This window comes from Emydura macquarii, unplaced genomic scaffold (genome assembly GCF_026122565.2).
Source record: "Emydura macquarii macquarii isolate MOO-44397 ecotype Brisbane River unplaced genomic scaffold, CSIRO-AGI_Emac_v2 contig_973, whole genome shotgun sequence".
Taxonomy (NCBI): domain Eukaryota; kingdom Metazoa; phylum Chordata; order Testudines; family Chelidae; genus Emydura; species Emydura macquarii.
This window is the reverse complement of record NW_027131110.1, coordinates 219,769-232,964: the sequence shown is the minus strand read 5'-3', so window position 1 is coordinate 232,964 and position 13,196 is coordinate 219,769. Positions and strand designations below refer to the sequence as shown.

Here is a 13,196-nt window from a genome sequence, read left to right as displayed (position 1 = left end):
GGCTTAACAGGGAAGAGCGTTGCTGTTCGGCTCAAGTTCAGAGAATCCTGTTGGAAAGTAGGAAGCCTTCCACCAGGGCATCCTATCTAGCAAAATGGAAGCGCTTCACCTGCTGGGCAGCCCATCAAAATGTATCACCGATGAAATCTCCTATACAGGTGATCCTGGACTACATCCTTCATTTGAAACAGGAAGGCTTAGCCTTCTTGTCTGTTAAGGTTCATCTGGCAGCTATATAGGCTTTTCATCCACTGATACAGGGCAGATCGGTGTTTTCCCACGAGTTGACAGCTAGATTCCTCAAAGGCTCTTCCCTCCAATCTGGGAGCCAGTTCCCCAGTGGGACTGAAACTTTGTCTTATCCCAGCTCATTGCTCCGCCTTTCGAACCGCTGGCCTCTTGCTCCCTCATACACCTGCCTTGGAAGGTGACCTTTCTAGTAGCAATTACCTCTGCACGAAGAGTATCTGAGATTAAGACCTTGACCTCGGAGCCTCTATATACAGTGTTCTTCAAGGACAAGGTCCAGCTTTGCCCTCGTCCTGTGTTTTTACCTAATGCTGTTTCCCACTTTCATGTTAACCAGGACATCTTCCTGACGGTATTCTGCCCGAAGCCTCACAGCTCTACCAAAGAGAGGCGCTTTCACACATCTTTCCACATCCATGGGAATGCAAATGTTACCTTGGCCGCCAGAGGGGAGCCTGTGTTATTCCCTGTGTGTATTACTACCCCACTGAGGATTACAAGGAAAATGCTAGCAGTTGAGGAGAAGGGCTTGTGTTGCATGCCAAGGCTGATGCAAAACCATCTGGAAATTAGGCAGCTCAACTGAGTGTTGCTGCTCTGCCAAAGGGAGGAGGAAGAACAAGAAGCTTCCTACAGTTTGGGTAGCTCCATAAATAAGACATTTATTAAAGATATTTGAATACTAATTGATTATGTTAATAGATGGAAATAAGATACTTAAACCCTAAACCTAAAGTGTTAAGGAGGAGATATTTTTAGGTGAAGTCCTACTGTGTCTTGCCATATACCTGCTGCTATGGGGGAGAGAAATGAGAGATATATTAGACTTGGAAAAGGTACAGAGAAGGGAAACAAAAACAATTGGGGGTATGGAACAGCTTCCTTATGAGGAGAGATTAAAAAGACTGGGACTGTTCAGATTAGAAAAGAGATGATGAAGGGGGAATATGATAGAGGTATAAAATCATGAATAGTATGGAGAAAATGAATGGGGAAGTGTTGTTTATCCCTTCAGACAATGCAAGAACAAGGGATCACCCAGTGAACTTAATAGGCAGCAGGATTAAAACTAACGAAAGGAAGTACTTCACACAACACAGCCTGTGGGACTCATTGCCAGGGAATGTTGTGAAGGCCAAAAGTATAACTGGGTTCAAAAAAGAATTTGATAAGTTCATGGTAAATAGGTCCATCAATGACTATTAGCCAACATGGTCATTGATGCAACCCTTGCTTTGGGTGTCCCTAAACCTCTGACTGCCAGAAGTTGTGACTGGATGACAGGATGGATCAGTCAGTAACTGCCCTGTTCTGTTCATTCCCTCTGAAGCTTCTGGTACTGGCCACTGTTGGAAGACCGGGTCCTGGACTAGATGGTTCAGTGGTCTGACTCAGCATGGCCATTCTTATATTCTTAACTCCTCACGAGAAGTTTGGGTATGATACTTGATCTTAGCCTTAACAGAGTTCGATTCTACCAAAAGGATCAATGCAGGATAATTAATAGTCATAGATTCCAAGTCCAGAAGGGATCATTGTCATCATCTAGTCTGACGTTGTGTATAACACAAGCCATCGAATTTCCACAAAATAATTTCTAGAGTAGATCTTTTAGAAAACATCTCATCTTAATTTAAAAATCATCAGTGATGGAGACTCCACCACAACCTTTGGTAAGATGTTCCAATGATTAATTACTCTCACTGAAAAATGTACACCTTATTTCCAGTCTGAATTTGTATAGTTTCAACTTCCAGCCACTGGATTGTTATAACTATATTGTTATAACTAGGTTGAAGAGCCCATTATTAAATATTTGCTCCCTATGTAGCTACTTACAAACTATAATCAAGTCACCCCTTATCCTTCTCTTTGTTAAGCTAACTAGATTGAGCTCTTTGAGTCTGTCACTACAAGGCATGTTTTCCAGTTCTTTAATCATTCTCATGTCTCTTTTCTGAACCTTCTCCAATTTATTAACATCCTTCTTGAATTGTGGACACTAGATGTGGACCCAGTTTTCCAGCTGCAGTTGCACCAGTGCCAAATATAGAGGTAAAATGACCTCTGCTTCTAACCATAATCATAGCAATCATCTAAAGTGTGAAATCTCTTTCCTGTGAATAGTCTTCAGAAGCACAAAGAGGCACTGAGGCTACTAGAGCTGTTAGCTTTTAACTGCAAATTGCAGGTTTTGGTGGGGAGGGGAGGTGGCCTGCGATGTGTGTAGGTCTATCTGCTTCCCCCCACTGTTTTCTGTGTAACCTGCCCGATTCCCTTCCAGCAGTGAGATACAAAACTTAGAGAGACCTGTAATCATTCCACTGGATCCACAGGTGTCTTTGCAAATTACAGGATGGCCCAGAGTGTGCTCCTTGGGTGGTTTGCTGCAGGATTATGACTCACAGGTGAACAGATTGAGGTTTCTTCTGCCAGGACCCAGGAGTCCAGCAGTCTGCTCCTCTTGCAAGGTTTGCTTTCACCAGTGCCTAGTGTGAAGCATTCCCCACACTGATCAGGCTGTTGGTGATGCTCTTAACTCTTGCCTAGGAAATGAACAACCGTGAATTCTGGTCCTGGCTGGGAAATGCATGGACTTGGTTCAGTGCTAACTTCCACCCCATTGCAACGCCACTGGGACTGCCTCTGGGTCAGTGGTGAATTGGGCGATCCTGGCTTTCTGTATCTTCTTTAAACAGCCTTTCAGTTCTTGTTTGTCTCAAGTCCTCTAGCTGTGATAATAGAAGTGCCCAGAGGATGGAGTCGTGGTCGGACTCAATACTGGACCCTGCCAAAGAGTGGGACCTCTTTTATACAGGAAGAATATATTGCCCTGAGCTCATGTTGGAAGAGTCACCAAGAAATTAGCTGTGATGGAGAGACTGAATGGCAGTCACAGACCATTGAGTTTTGCTTTGAAACAATTAGGTTGTCCCCTAATGAGCCTACAGTGTGTAACTGCATGATCTCATTAGTTTGCAGTGTTGTTGTAGCTGTGTTGGTCCCAGGTTCTTAGACAGGGTGGATGAGGTAATAGTTGGTCCAGTAAAAGACACTACCTCACTCACCTTGTCTGTCGAATCTCATTAGTATTCTCCTCCTCCTTCCTGCTTCCAGTTTCTGGCATTTGCTTTTTGTGTCTGTTTTCCAAGTAGATTGTAAGCTCTTTGGGGCAGGGACTGTCATTTCATGTAGGAGTGTCCAGATGTGCCAGTCAACACTGGAGCTGTTTTGTGCTGTCACTGTACAATCTAAACAATAACACGGGTCATGCTGTTAAACCTTCTTCGGATGACAAAGTGTTGGAGCTACTCCCTCCTGTACTGGATACCCAAAATCCTGCTGGTCAGGCTGGGAGAGATGGTCAATGGCTGCATGGGGGAAAAGGAGGAGAGTACTTGGAGCTGGAGTACCTTCCTCTGAACCACCAGGAGGTGGCAGCCCAGAAAGGCGAGTCTGTGCCTGGGGAACTGAAGATGTGAGCCTGCGAATATATTGTCTCTCATGGGTAAAGAGTAGTACTGTGCCCTCCCTTACATTTGAGGATCCCCTAGTGCCTTACTAATGAGCTAATTAAGCATTGCCACCTGTTTGTGAAGAAAAGAAGGATCCCCATTTTACAGAGGGGGAAGCTGTAGCCTGGAGATGAAGTGACACGGTCTTATACACAGTCACTGGCAGTTTGGGTGACTTAAGTTTTAGTTAAAACAAAAAACTCAGCTATTTGAGCCTCAGATGTTGGGGGAGAGGAGAAGGAGGGGATGAGATGAGATAGGATGAGTTCAGTTGCTGCATCTTGACTTCCTTGGTGTCCTACAACCAAATCCTGAAGTCTTTACTTGGGCAAACCTCTCACGGATGTCTGTGGGAGTCTTGACTGGTAAGAACATCATGAATATGGTTGTGATCAGTGTAACGTTGTCATGTTCAATGTATTGAAATGACTAATTTTTCCTCCTTGTTTGTTTTCTGGGGAAGGCCTTAGACCGTTCATTCCTGAAAAGGACAGCCAACATTTTGAGAACTTCCTAGAAACCATCGGGGTGAAGGATGGCCGGGGGATTATCACCGACAGTTTTGGGAGGTACAGACGGACTCTTAGCACTACCTCCAATTCAACAACGAATGGGAATGGAGCTGCGGGGAGCTCGGATGACCAGTCCGCCCCTTCCGAGGGAGACGAATGGGACCGAATGATCTCTGACATAAGCAATGACATCGAAGCTCTTGGATGCAGCATGGACCAGGATTCATCATGAGACACAGCCGGGGGAGGAAGGATGAGAAGACAGCTCCTTTCAAAGGGGCTGTATCATTCTCTCTTCCACCCCCATGAAGCAACATTTGCTACTGTCTTCCTGACCTTCCAGTCTGAAAGAGGCTCCTGGGATGAATCAGGATGTAATTATTTTTCCCCCTTGTCCATGGCTTTCACTGGCGTCAATGCCTGTTTTGTGATGGTGGCTGGTGTCCTCTCACTGTGAAGGCCTGTGCAGGTGAGCATGCTGTGAAAGAGGAACCCGAGTTGGGTGATGGAACCAGAGTACCTTCTTCCGACTTCTTCAAACTCTTTGGTTTTGAGTTTTCTTTATTGTCATCGCTCTGGAGTGATGCAAAGAAACTTGGGCAAGGAACTTGCCCTGCGCAGCGACAGCTTGCTGAGACCCTATGGCCGGTTTACAGTTTTGCACATGATATTCCTATTGTAACTCAGACTTTTTTTTTTTAAAATGAAGTTTACCACAATGTGAATAATTTAAACCTATTGTTGGTGTTGTTGAAACATTTCTAATCCAAACCTGAAGGTTGTCTGTTGCGATACTGACGTGATTGTTTTGTAGCAAAGGCCAGCGTGGGCTATTCTTTGGTCACAGAGGGAGCTGTGTGGATGTGACCTCTGGGCTATACTCTTGCAGGTGGGGAGTTGGTTGGCATGGGCATTCTTGGCCTTTCGCCTCTAACATCCTGGTTCAAATTCAGCCCATAGCGCAGAGTGGGGCATGAGCTTTGGTGCATTTAGTGCTGTCATAGTGGACAGTCGAGGTCTGAAACCAATCCTGCCATTCCGCATGGCTGGCATTCTTTGCTCAGGAAAAGCCTAGGACCTGAAGGAAATAGGAGATGGAACCACATTTTTACCTCTGGCAAAGTCATTTGTTGGGCTAGTGTGCGTCTGTGTTGCGCGCGCGAGTGTGTGTGTGTGTACGGTAGGTGCTCCTGTTGTGGCGGTGTGTGCTCTCTGGCCTGGGGCTACGTGGATTCATGTTTCCAGTGCTGCTAGCGCCTCAACCTTCACAAGCACAACTATTCACTCAGTAAAACCAGATCTCAGTCCTGGTCCAGCACATGTAGACGTGACACGTTTCCTACTGCTCCCCAGAGAGTGCCGTGGTGTGTGTATACCTCCCCAACACCTGTAGCATCTGACTCCACAAGGTGCTTGGGCATCTCCTGCTGGACTGACGTCTTTAGGGAGTTCAGGGCTCTGAGCAGTTAGCAGGATTGACCCGAAAAAGATGGCAATGAGTTTCAGACAGGGGGTGACAGTAAATCTGTTCCGTCGCTTAGAATTTCCCCTTTAAGGTTATAACCGGGAAATTCTAACTCAGGCTGAGTTTAACATCAGTAGCTATTTGCAGGGGGGAGTGGATTTCAGTCGCCCTTGAAGGGTGAGATGGTAACAAGTTAAACTGATAACGTAAACTTCTATGAAATTAGCAGTGGGATGGATGTATAGATATATAATATACAGATTGTATATATTATACAGGCAATTATAAATACACTTATTTTTTGTATCTGTATTTCATGCCATAATAGCTATACTGGCCGCTATAACTGACCTTCAAAGGAACACTTTGGTTGATACTTCAGCCCTTTCAGTAGCAAAACCCTATTTGTTAATGGACTCCAGGGGGGTTTTCTTCACTCTTTTGATATAACTGAAACTAAATTTAAAATCGCGTACTGGTGGCTGGGCGTGTTAGTTTGTCAAGAATACAAAGGCACCAACGCTAGGACATCGAACAGAGCTGGTGTTCTCTTTCCACGCACGCTTCCACGGACACAAGAGTGATCCAGAGTCTATTTTTCTGTGTCCGGTACAGGATCCTGTGTCACAGTCACAAACTGACTCTGGCTACGGGACTTCCCCTTTTCTTTCAAGACATCAGTTAGTTTCACTTGGTTGCAGCATGCAGTTCTCATTACCTACAACGCTATAGGCCTGAAACATCACTGGAATTCTTTACATGTTCAGAAAACTCCACTGCCTGATATGAGGAAAAATTTCCATACATAGTTCCTTTTGTTCTTTGTTAATATTCTCTAGTTATACCTTTTTCCTCAGACTTGACAAGATAGGACAATAGAATGACAATTTAAAAGCCAAACTCTGTAAAATCAAAAACCCAAAGGAAAAATCATCCATATTTCATTTTTTCTGAGCTAGAATGGTACCATCCAGTGAAACCAGACTTAAGTGACTAACAGGGAGTTGACAAAAAGCAGTGACTCAATGGAGGGGACTTCTGAGAAGAGCAGAACTGTGCTTGGAGAATTTGAGGATACTTTGGCATGATCTCCTAAGACAGGAAGGTGCTCAAGGATGGGCTCTGGTAGGGATTCCTTACATAGCTAACGTTTGCCTGCTTTTTAAAAAATCCCCTTTGGCTGAGCATAAATCACAAATGCGTTGGTGTGAGTTTCTTGCTGTTGAAGTTCCCCAAACGTCTGGTCTCACCGTGGAAAGAGAGAACTTTGCTGGTGCTTGACTATTTTTTGCTTTCTGCACGTGATAAACACTCGCAGCTCTTTCTGTAAAACAAGCGTTTGACTCTAAAAGCTCATGGACCTAGAAACTAGATGGAAACCTTTGTCATTAGCTTGCCTATCCAGTGTAGTGATGTTTGTTCCCTAAAGTACATTTGGCTGCTTTTGACTAGTCCAGTTTTCAATGTCCCAAGTGATATCAATTATTTTTCCATGGCTCCCCTGAGACTCTTCTCCCTGCTATTAGAAAGCGTTCCCTGATTCAACTAATTTCCCCCATGCATGTTCCCCCATTTGTATCCCAGTACCCCTTCTGAAAGCATCTTCAGCTATTCCTCCTCCTTGAAGTTTCTACCTCTCCATTACCTGTAGACACACCCCATTTTCTCCCAGGCCTACGCTTCATCTAGCCAAGCTCGTTACTTTTATTTTTTTCCCCTGTAAACCAATTGCTCCAGCCCCGTAATCATTTCTCTGCTCTTCTCTCAGTTCCATCCTACTTGTCGACCATCTTTCTGGCACTGCAGTGCCCAGAGCTGAGTGAGTCTCTTACGTGCAACCTTCCCAGAGTCTGCTGTCAGGGAGATTCTGCACATAGCCTCCCTATCCCACTGCAAGTTCCTATCTCGGTTGCTGTCCTCTAGCAGCCCTATATCTCTTGGCATTACCGCTTTCTAGGGGCTTCCTTCCTCTCATGCATCTCCAGTGGGGATTCTCTCTCTTTCCCCCAGGCGTTAGCTTTGCATTTGAGCAGGGTCAGTCACTTGCCTCCATTTCTGACCTCTGGGCACCTCTGATGTGACGCCTGCAGATGCTCACCCGCTATCTATGCTGCAGACAGACACCCGCGGTTGGCCTGTGCCAGCTGGCTTGGGCTCGTGGGGCTCCGACTGCAGGGCTGTTTAATTGCCGTGTAGATGTGCAGGCTTGGGGAAGCTCTGGCACCCTCCCACCTCGCAGGGTCCTAGAGCCCATGGTCCAGCCCAAGCCCACACGTCTACACTGCCATTAAGCAGTCTCTTTGCCCAAGTCAGATGGCGCAGGCCAGCCACGGGTTTTTAATGGGGAAGGTCTAGGTTGGATATTAGGAAAAGCTTTTTCCCTAGGCGGGTGGTGAAGCACTGGAATGGGTTACCTAGGGAGGCGGTGGAATCTCCATCCTTAGAGGTTTTTAAGGTGAGGCTTGACAAAGCCCTGGCTGGGATGGTTTAGTTGGGGTAGGTCTTACTGTGAGCAGGGGGTTGGGCTAGATACCTCCTGAGGTCCTTTCCAACCCTCATCTATGCTATGATTCTATGCCACCACCTTCTTCTGACTTAGATAGGACATCCTCCAGGCATTGGCAACGCTGGTCCTTGGATCGAGAGGTATTGCTGTATCCAATTCCAGCTGTCGCTGGCCCGGTGGAAGCTCTCCTGTGGAGCAGATAGTTGCATGGTATTACATTCTTCCCCAGTGTGTCTATAAACACCCCTTGAGTTCCCACTGAAGGTCTCTTTGGAGTGGCTCAGTTCTCTGCTGCCTTTGCCAAAGACTGGGTTTCCATTTCTTCCCCTGATGCCTTGCCCATGGCCCACTGAAGTTTATGGATGCTGTGGCCCTGGTAATGGAGGAGCGTGAGCCTTGCTCCATTGACTGACTTCATGAAGCAGCTTTCTGTGTCACGGGGGAGAGTTGCACTTAAGTGGGAAAGTCTGTCTGGGGTTCATCTTGAGGCAAACTGAGTGTGACAAGGCCCTGGGAGTGAGCAGGTGGGGACACTGTCTGAATGACTGAATGCATAGCTTCATTAATTAGCCGGCTGTACATTTATTTTAGTTCAGCACCATGATGCCATAAGTCAGGATTTCCCAGTGCTCACCTGCTGATGCTGATTAGGTTGGCACCTTCATGGCAGGGCCTTCAGATCTGCTGATGCCAAAGACGTGTTAACTGAGAAATTATGCATATTCTGAGTAAGTTCTTAAATTGATCAGGCAGCTTTTTTTCCTCGGTTTGGCTAGTGACTAGCTGGCAAGCCCATGGCAGAATGGAACAATATGGTAGCCCATATATAAGGCCACCAAATTCTGTGTGTGTGACTCTCAGAATGTCTGAGATGATCGACTGGGCAAAATAAAAATTCATCTCCTTGTAACCTAAAGAACGAAGATGCCAGGAGGTGCATGAACTTGGCGGTTGAAATTAAACATTGCCATCAATGGGTTTTGTTTTCAGGTTAATGAATTCACCTTTTGCCTTTCTTCTGGTTAAATCATCATCATCATCGCTTTCAGCTCTGTGTAACCCATTCTTTCCTACGCCCTTGGGGGGCAAGGCGCTGCAGCTTCTTAGCTAGTGTTGTGCTGGTGAGCACTGCTGTAAAGGGGAGACAGCTCATCTTACTCAATGGATAGGCGTGGGACAGTGGTGTGGGAAACCCAGGCCAACAACCTGCTGTAAACTTTCCATTGGATGCAGGTCTCTTGTGGAGGCCTGTATTAAATATTCCTGCAGGGTTTGTGCATTGGAGTGCGGAATTTTTTAACAGCACAAAAACAGCGGTACAATGCTAAATCCATCAGTTCTTCTGAATCAGGGGATGTCAGAGCATTTATCCAGAATCTTTCTGTTGTTTGAGTTCTTAGTGCCTTTTTATATATTCACTGTTTGGAAAGAAATGAAGTTTAACAGTCATTGAAAATTTGTGAAAATAAAACCATATTTTTGAAACGATTGTATAATGAAATCTATAAAAGACATATCAGCTGCAGTATTTTTTTATACTTTGTTCAGGGGGGAAGCGTGACTTAATTCTGGTGTTAATTGTAGCTTTCAGTTTAGCTGGTGAGTGAGCGTAGAATGATTTGTCCCAGACAGGCCCAGAGTGATTCTTAAGCACACCAGACCCTTGGTATACCAGTAAAAGACATGTCGATTTCCCTTTTCATTAAAAACTTTTGGTTGGTCTATAAAACTAACCAGGCTACCAAAGATCCAGTTGAGTTCAGTAAATTAAAATGGGGGACTTTGCATGTTTGAACTCTGTCTGTTGTAAGTTGTGATGATCTTTGCCTTAGTTTTATCCCAAACCTCATTTTTATGCTTTTTTTGTTTGTTTGTTTTGTTTTTTTGTATGTATGCTTTATGTATGGAGTATTTGTTACAGGTAAATATAATTCTGCACCTGAAGCTTACTCTGGTCTCTCATGCAGTGTGCACTGTCCTCTGTTTGAATTCAGTGTTTGTCCTGGACCACGATACAGCAGGGGGAAATTTTGGTTTCTGTTGGGCTTCATGGGTTTAGCAGGAAGCATTTTTCTCCAACTTGAGCCCCCAGAGTCGCACTGCAGGTCTGATCCAGAGCGCAGAGGAAGCCGCCAGCAAAGCCTCCTCTTGACTTCCATGGCGCTTTGGAAAAGGCCTCTAGAGAATGAGCTCTTTTACCTTGCTGCCTGCACTAGACAAGCACAAATGCCTGGTCCTGTTGTTGAAGAGAAGAATGGCTCGTGTTACTGATCTATTCCCAAAGCTAAACACTTTGCACCTATCCCCTCATGCTATGCAAATACCACCCCACACACAGCCAGTGACATACTAGCCTCTTGCCTACTGCCTGTGTTTTAATAATATAATGGATAAGAATGTGGATAGACTAGAACTAATACACTAAAGATTCCAGGTGCTGCCTCCATAATCCCTCCTGCATGACTGCTTCTAGGCCTGCCCTGGGGGTTCAATGAGTCTGGCAACAGCCTCCTCTTTTTTCCCTAGGGCTGCTACTCCCTGTGGTGAGCTGCTGAAGTCCTTAGATCCTGGAAGCTGAGAAAGGAAACATGAGCCCCTCCACTCAGTTTCTGCCAAGGCAAGCCAGTTCTTTCCAGGCCCTTGTCTAATCTTAAAACTCAAGGTGTTGAGCTTCTCCTGATGCCCGTGCTAGACTAGTCCACAGGCTGGTATGTGTGCTGTAGTTTTCCCCTGATAATCAGCCTAAATTTTCCTTCCTGCGTATCCCAATAAGTGTAGTTGTTCCATTAATTAACTCCTCCTCCCCTAGGGCTGTTTGCAAACTTCAGTCTAATGTGCTGCTACCTGCTTGTGGATCTAGCTCTGTTCTAATAGGATGGCTGCCCTGACCTAGCCCTCCCGTTGTGCAGAGTTCTTATTTCCCCTGCCGCAGTAGATTTCATTTTATTTTGTGCCTCCCTGCTGCGCCTCTTCTCAGTGGAGTACTGGCTCTGCCATTTAACAGGCTGCTTTGTTCCTCTTTTCAATCAGGAATGCAGATCTAAAATAAGATGGGTCCCCTCACACAGCACTAGGACCCAGCCACTGTCTCTTATCAAAAGCCATTACTTTTCAATGTCAACCAGTTTTTGGTGTCTCCATCTATTTCTACCAAGCCTCTGGATTAAGATTTGTCAGAAGCTGTGGCCGTGTTTGAGTAAACCCAAGTATTACCTGCCCAGCGTTCCTCGTGTCTGCCAGCTTTAATTCTGTCTAAGCATGTGCGATGTAGCCTTTATCCACCCATGCTGCTGGCTGTTCCTGCTTTTGTCCTCCCGCCAGTTAGTGAATGGTGGTCTAATGAATAGAGCAAGGGACAGATGCAGGGGACTTGGGTGCAGTTCCTAGACCTGGTGCAAGTCACTTCCCCTCCCTGTACCTCGGTTTCCCCATCTGTGAAATGGGAGATAATGATCCCTCTGCCTGCGTGACGTGCTGGGAGCTCTGCTGCTGCTAAAAGCTAGGGCTGATTATTCCTCTCCCTGGTGCACAGAGCCACAGGTTGCTTCTAAAGAGTCCACCCAAGTGCATGGGAAAGGTGCTACCTGCCTCTCTCGTATTTCCCAGGTTCCTAGCTCTGTAGGTAAGGACCAACTTTGTCCTACAACAGGAGCAGCTGAACAAACGCCTGCTTTGTTGCACTTGGAGCATGACCGGTGTGGGTCCTCCTGCAAGGTGGGGATGGAGTGGGAGACTCCTAGACAAATGCATTTGCCAGGGACCCACAGTTCAACAGGTAACTTGCTGCTAGCACAGACTGGACTTGAGCCAGTGGGGCACAAGACAGTCCCTGTCATGCTAGCATCTAGCCCCCTTCCCACTGGCTCATCACCCCCACCAGCAACCATGGGCAGCCCTGAGTTCCTTGCAGGAAGATCACTGCGCTGCTGGAGCCTGCTTTCCCAGGCTGCAAAAATCCAAGCTTTTGAAACATTTCCTTCTCCCCCCTTGGGCTGAAAGGCAATGTAACATTTTCCTCAACTGAGAATCCAAAAAGAATTTTAAAACATTGATTTTAATCATTGCTTTTAAAGAGGTTACTATGATCATCAGCTTAAATTTTGAAGCAAAAAGGTGTCAGAAAAAGCCAGATTTTGAAAGTTTAAAAAAAAAACAAAAAACAAAAAAAAAACAAACTTTTCCAATCTCAAAACTTTGAGTCAAGATGTTCTTCAGCCCCCCCCCCCCCTTCTGGTCTGAACAGCATGTCTGGTTTTTAAACACAGCTGTGCACTCTGCTGGAGAAGAGAGCGGCATGGAAGGGAAGGGGGCAGGGGAAACAATCTAGCGCAGGCTGCTAAGACTGTGCTGAGAATGACCAGCTCAGCACCTGGGAGGCTGTGGAGTCATCACCCCTCAATCACAACATGTCTTTCATCACTCTGAACAGCAGGAAAAAAAAGCTGTTTTTGCACCTAAACTAATTTTCAGGCCTTCATAAAACACAGCTGGGGGGTGGGCAGGCAGCAGCCCCACTGAATGCAGGGGCCATTAACCCGTGGGAAAACAGATTACCACTGTATATACTTGGGCCCAAGATGGGAACTGGCCCACGAGGCCCTGTAGTCTACAGGATAGAGCATTAGACTAAGACTCAGCCCTGGCTTTGATTCCCAGCTCTGTGTACCTCAGTTTCCACACCCATGCATTGGGATAATGATCCTGCTCCAGTGCTAGGTGAGTGCTGCTTCCTGGGGCACCCTGGCCATACAGCCCAGCTTTAAACCCCCAGGCGCTGGGATGGAGCCAGGCTGGGGCCAGGTGAAGGGAGGAGCACAGCTAGTTCCCTGGAGCAGCAATACGCATGGACCTGAGGGGGGATGAAAGCAGAGACATCCCCGCTGTAGGGGCATCCCCGCTCCTGGAGGTCTGGGCCATCCTTCAGACATCCCAGCAGTGGAAGATGTACT

The 13,196-nt window shown here is 46.2% G+C and overlaps 1 protein-coding gene across 2 annotated transcripts in view; it reads left to right on the top strand.

Moving 5' to 3' along the window:
- CCM2 (CCM2 scaffold protein) overlaps positions 1-10,196 on the top strand; it is a 70,803-nt gene extending 60,607 nt beyond the window's left edge. The window contains exon 10 of one of the 2 annotated variants that reach the window (XM_067544495.1): positions 4,228-10,196. In XM_067544495.1, coding sequence (XP_067400596.1) covers positions 4,228-4,508 — 281 coding nt within the window. In that variant the 3' untranslated portion in view covers positions 4,509-10,196. Of the gene's footprint in view, positions 1-586; positions 991-4,227 lie in introns of those variants that run through there. The other variant, XM_067544496.1, reaches the window with a different exon arrangement.
- Positions 10,197-13,196: the final 3,000 nt, after the last annotated feature.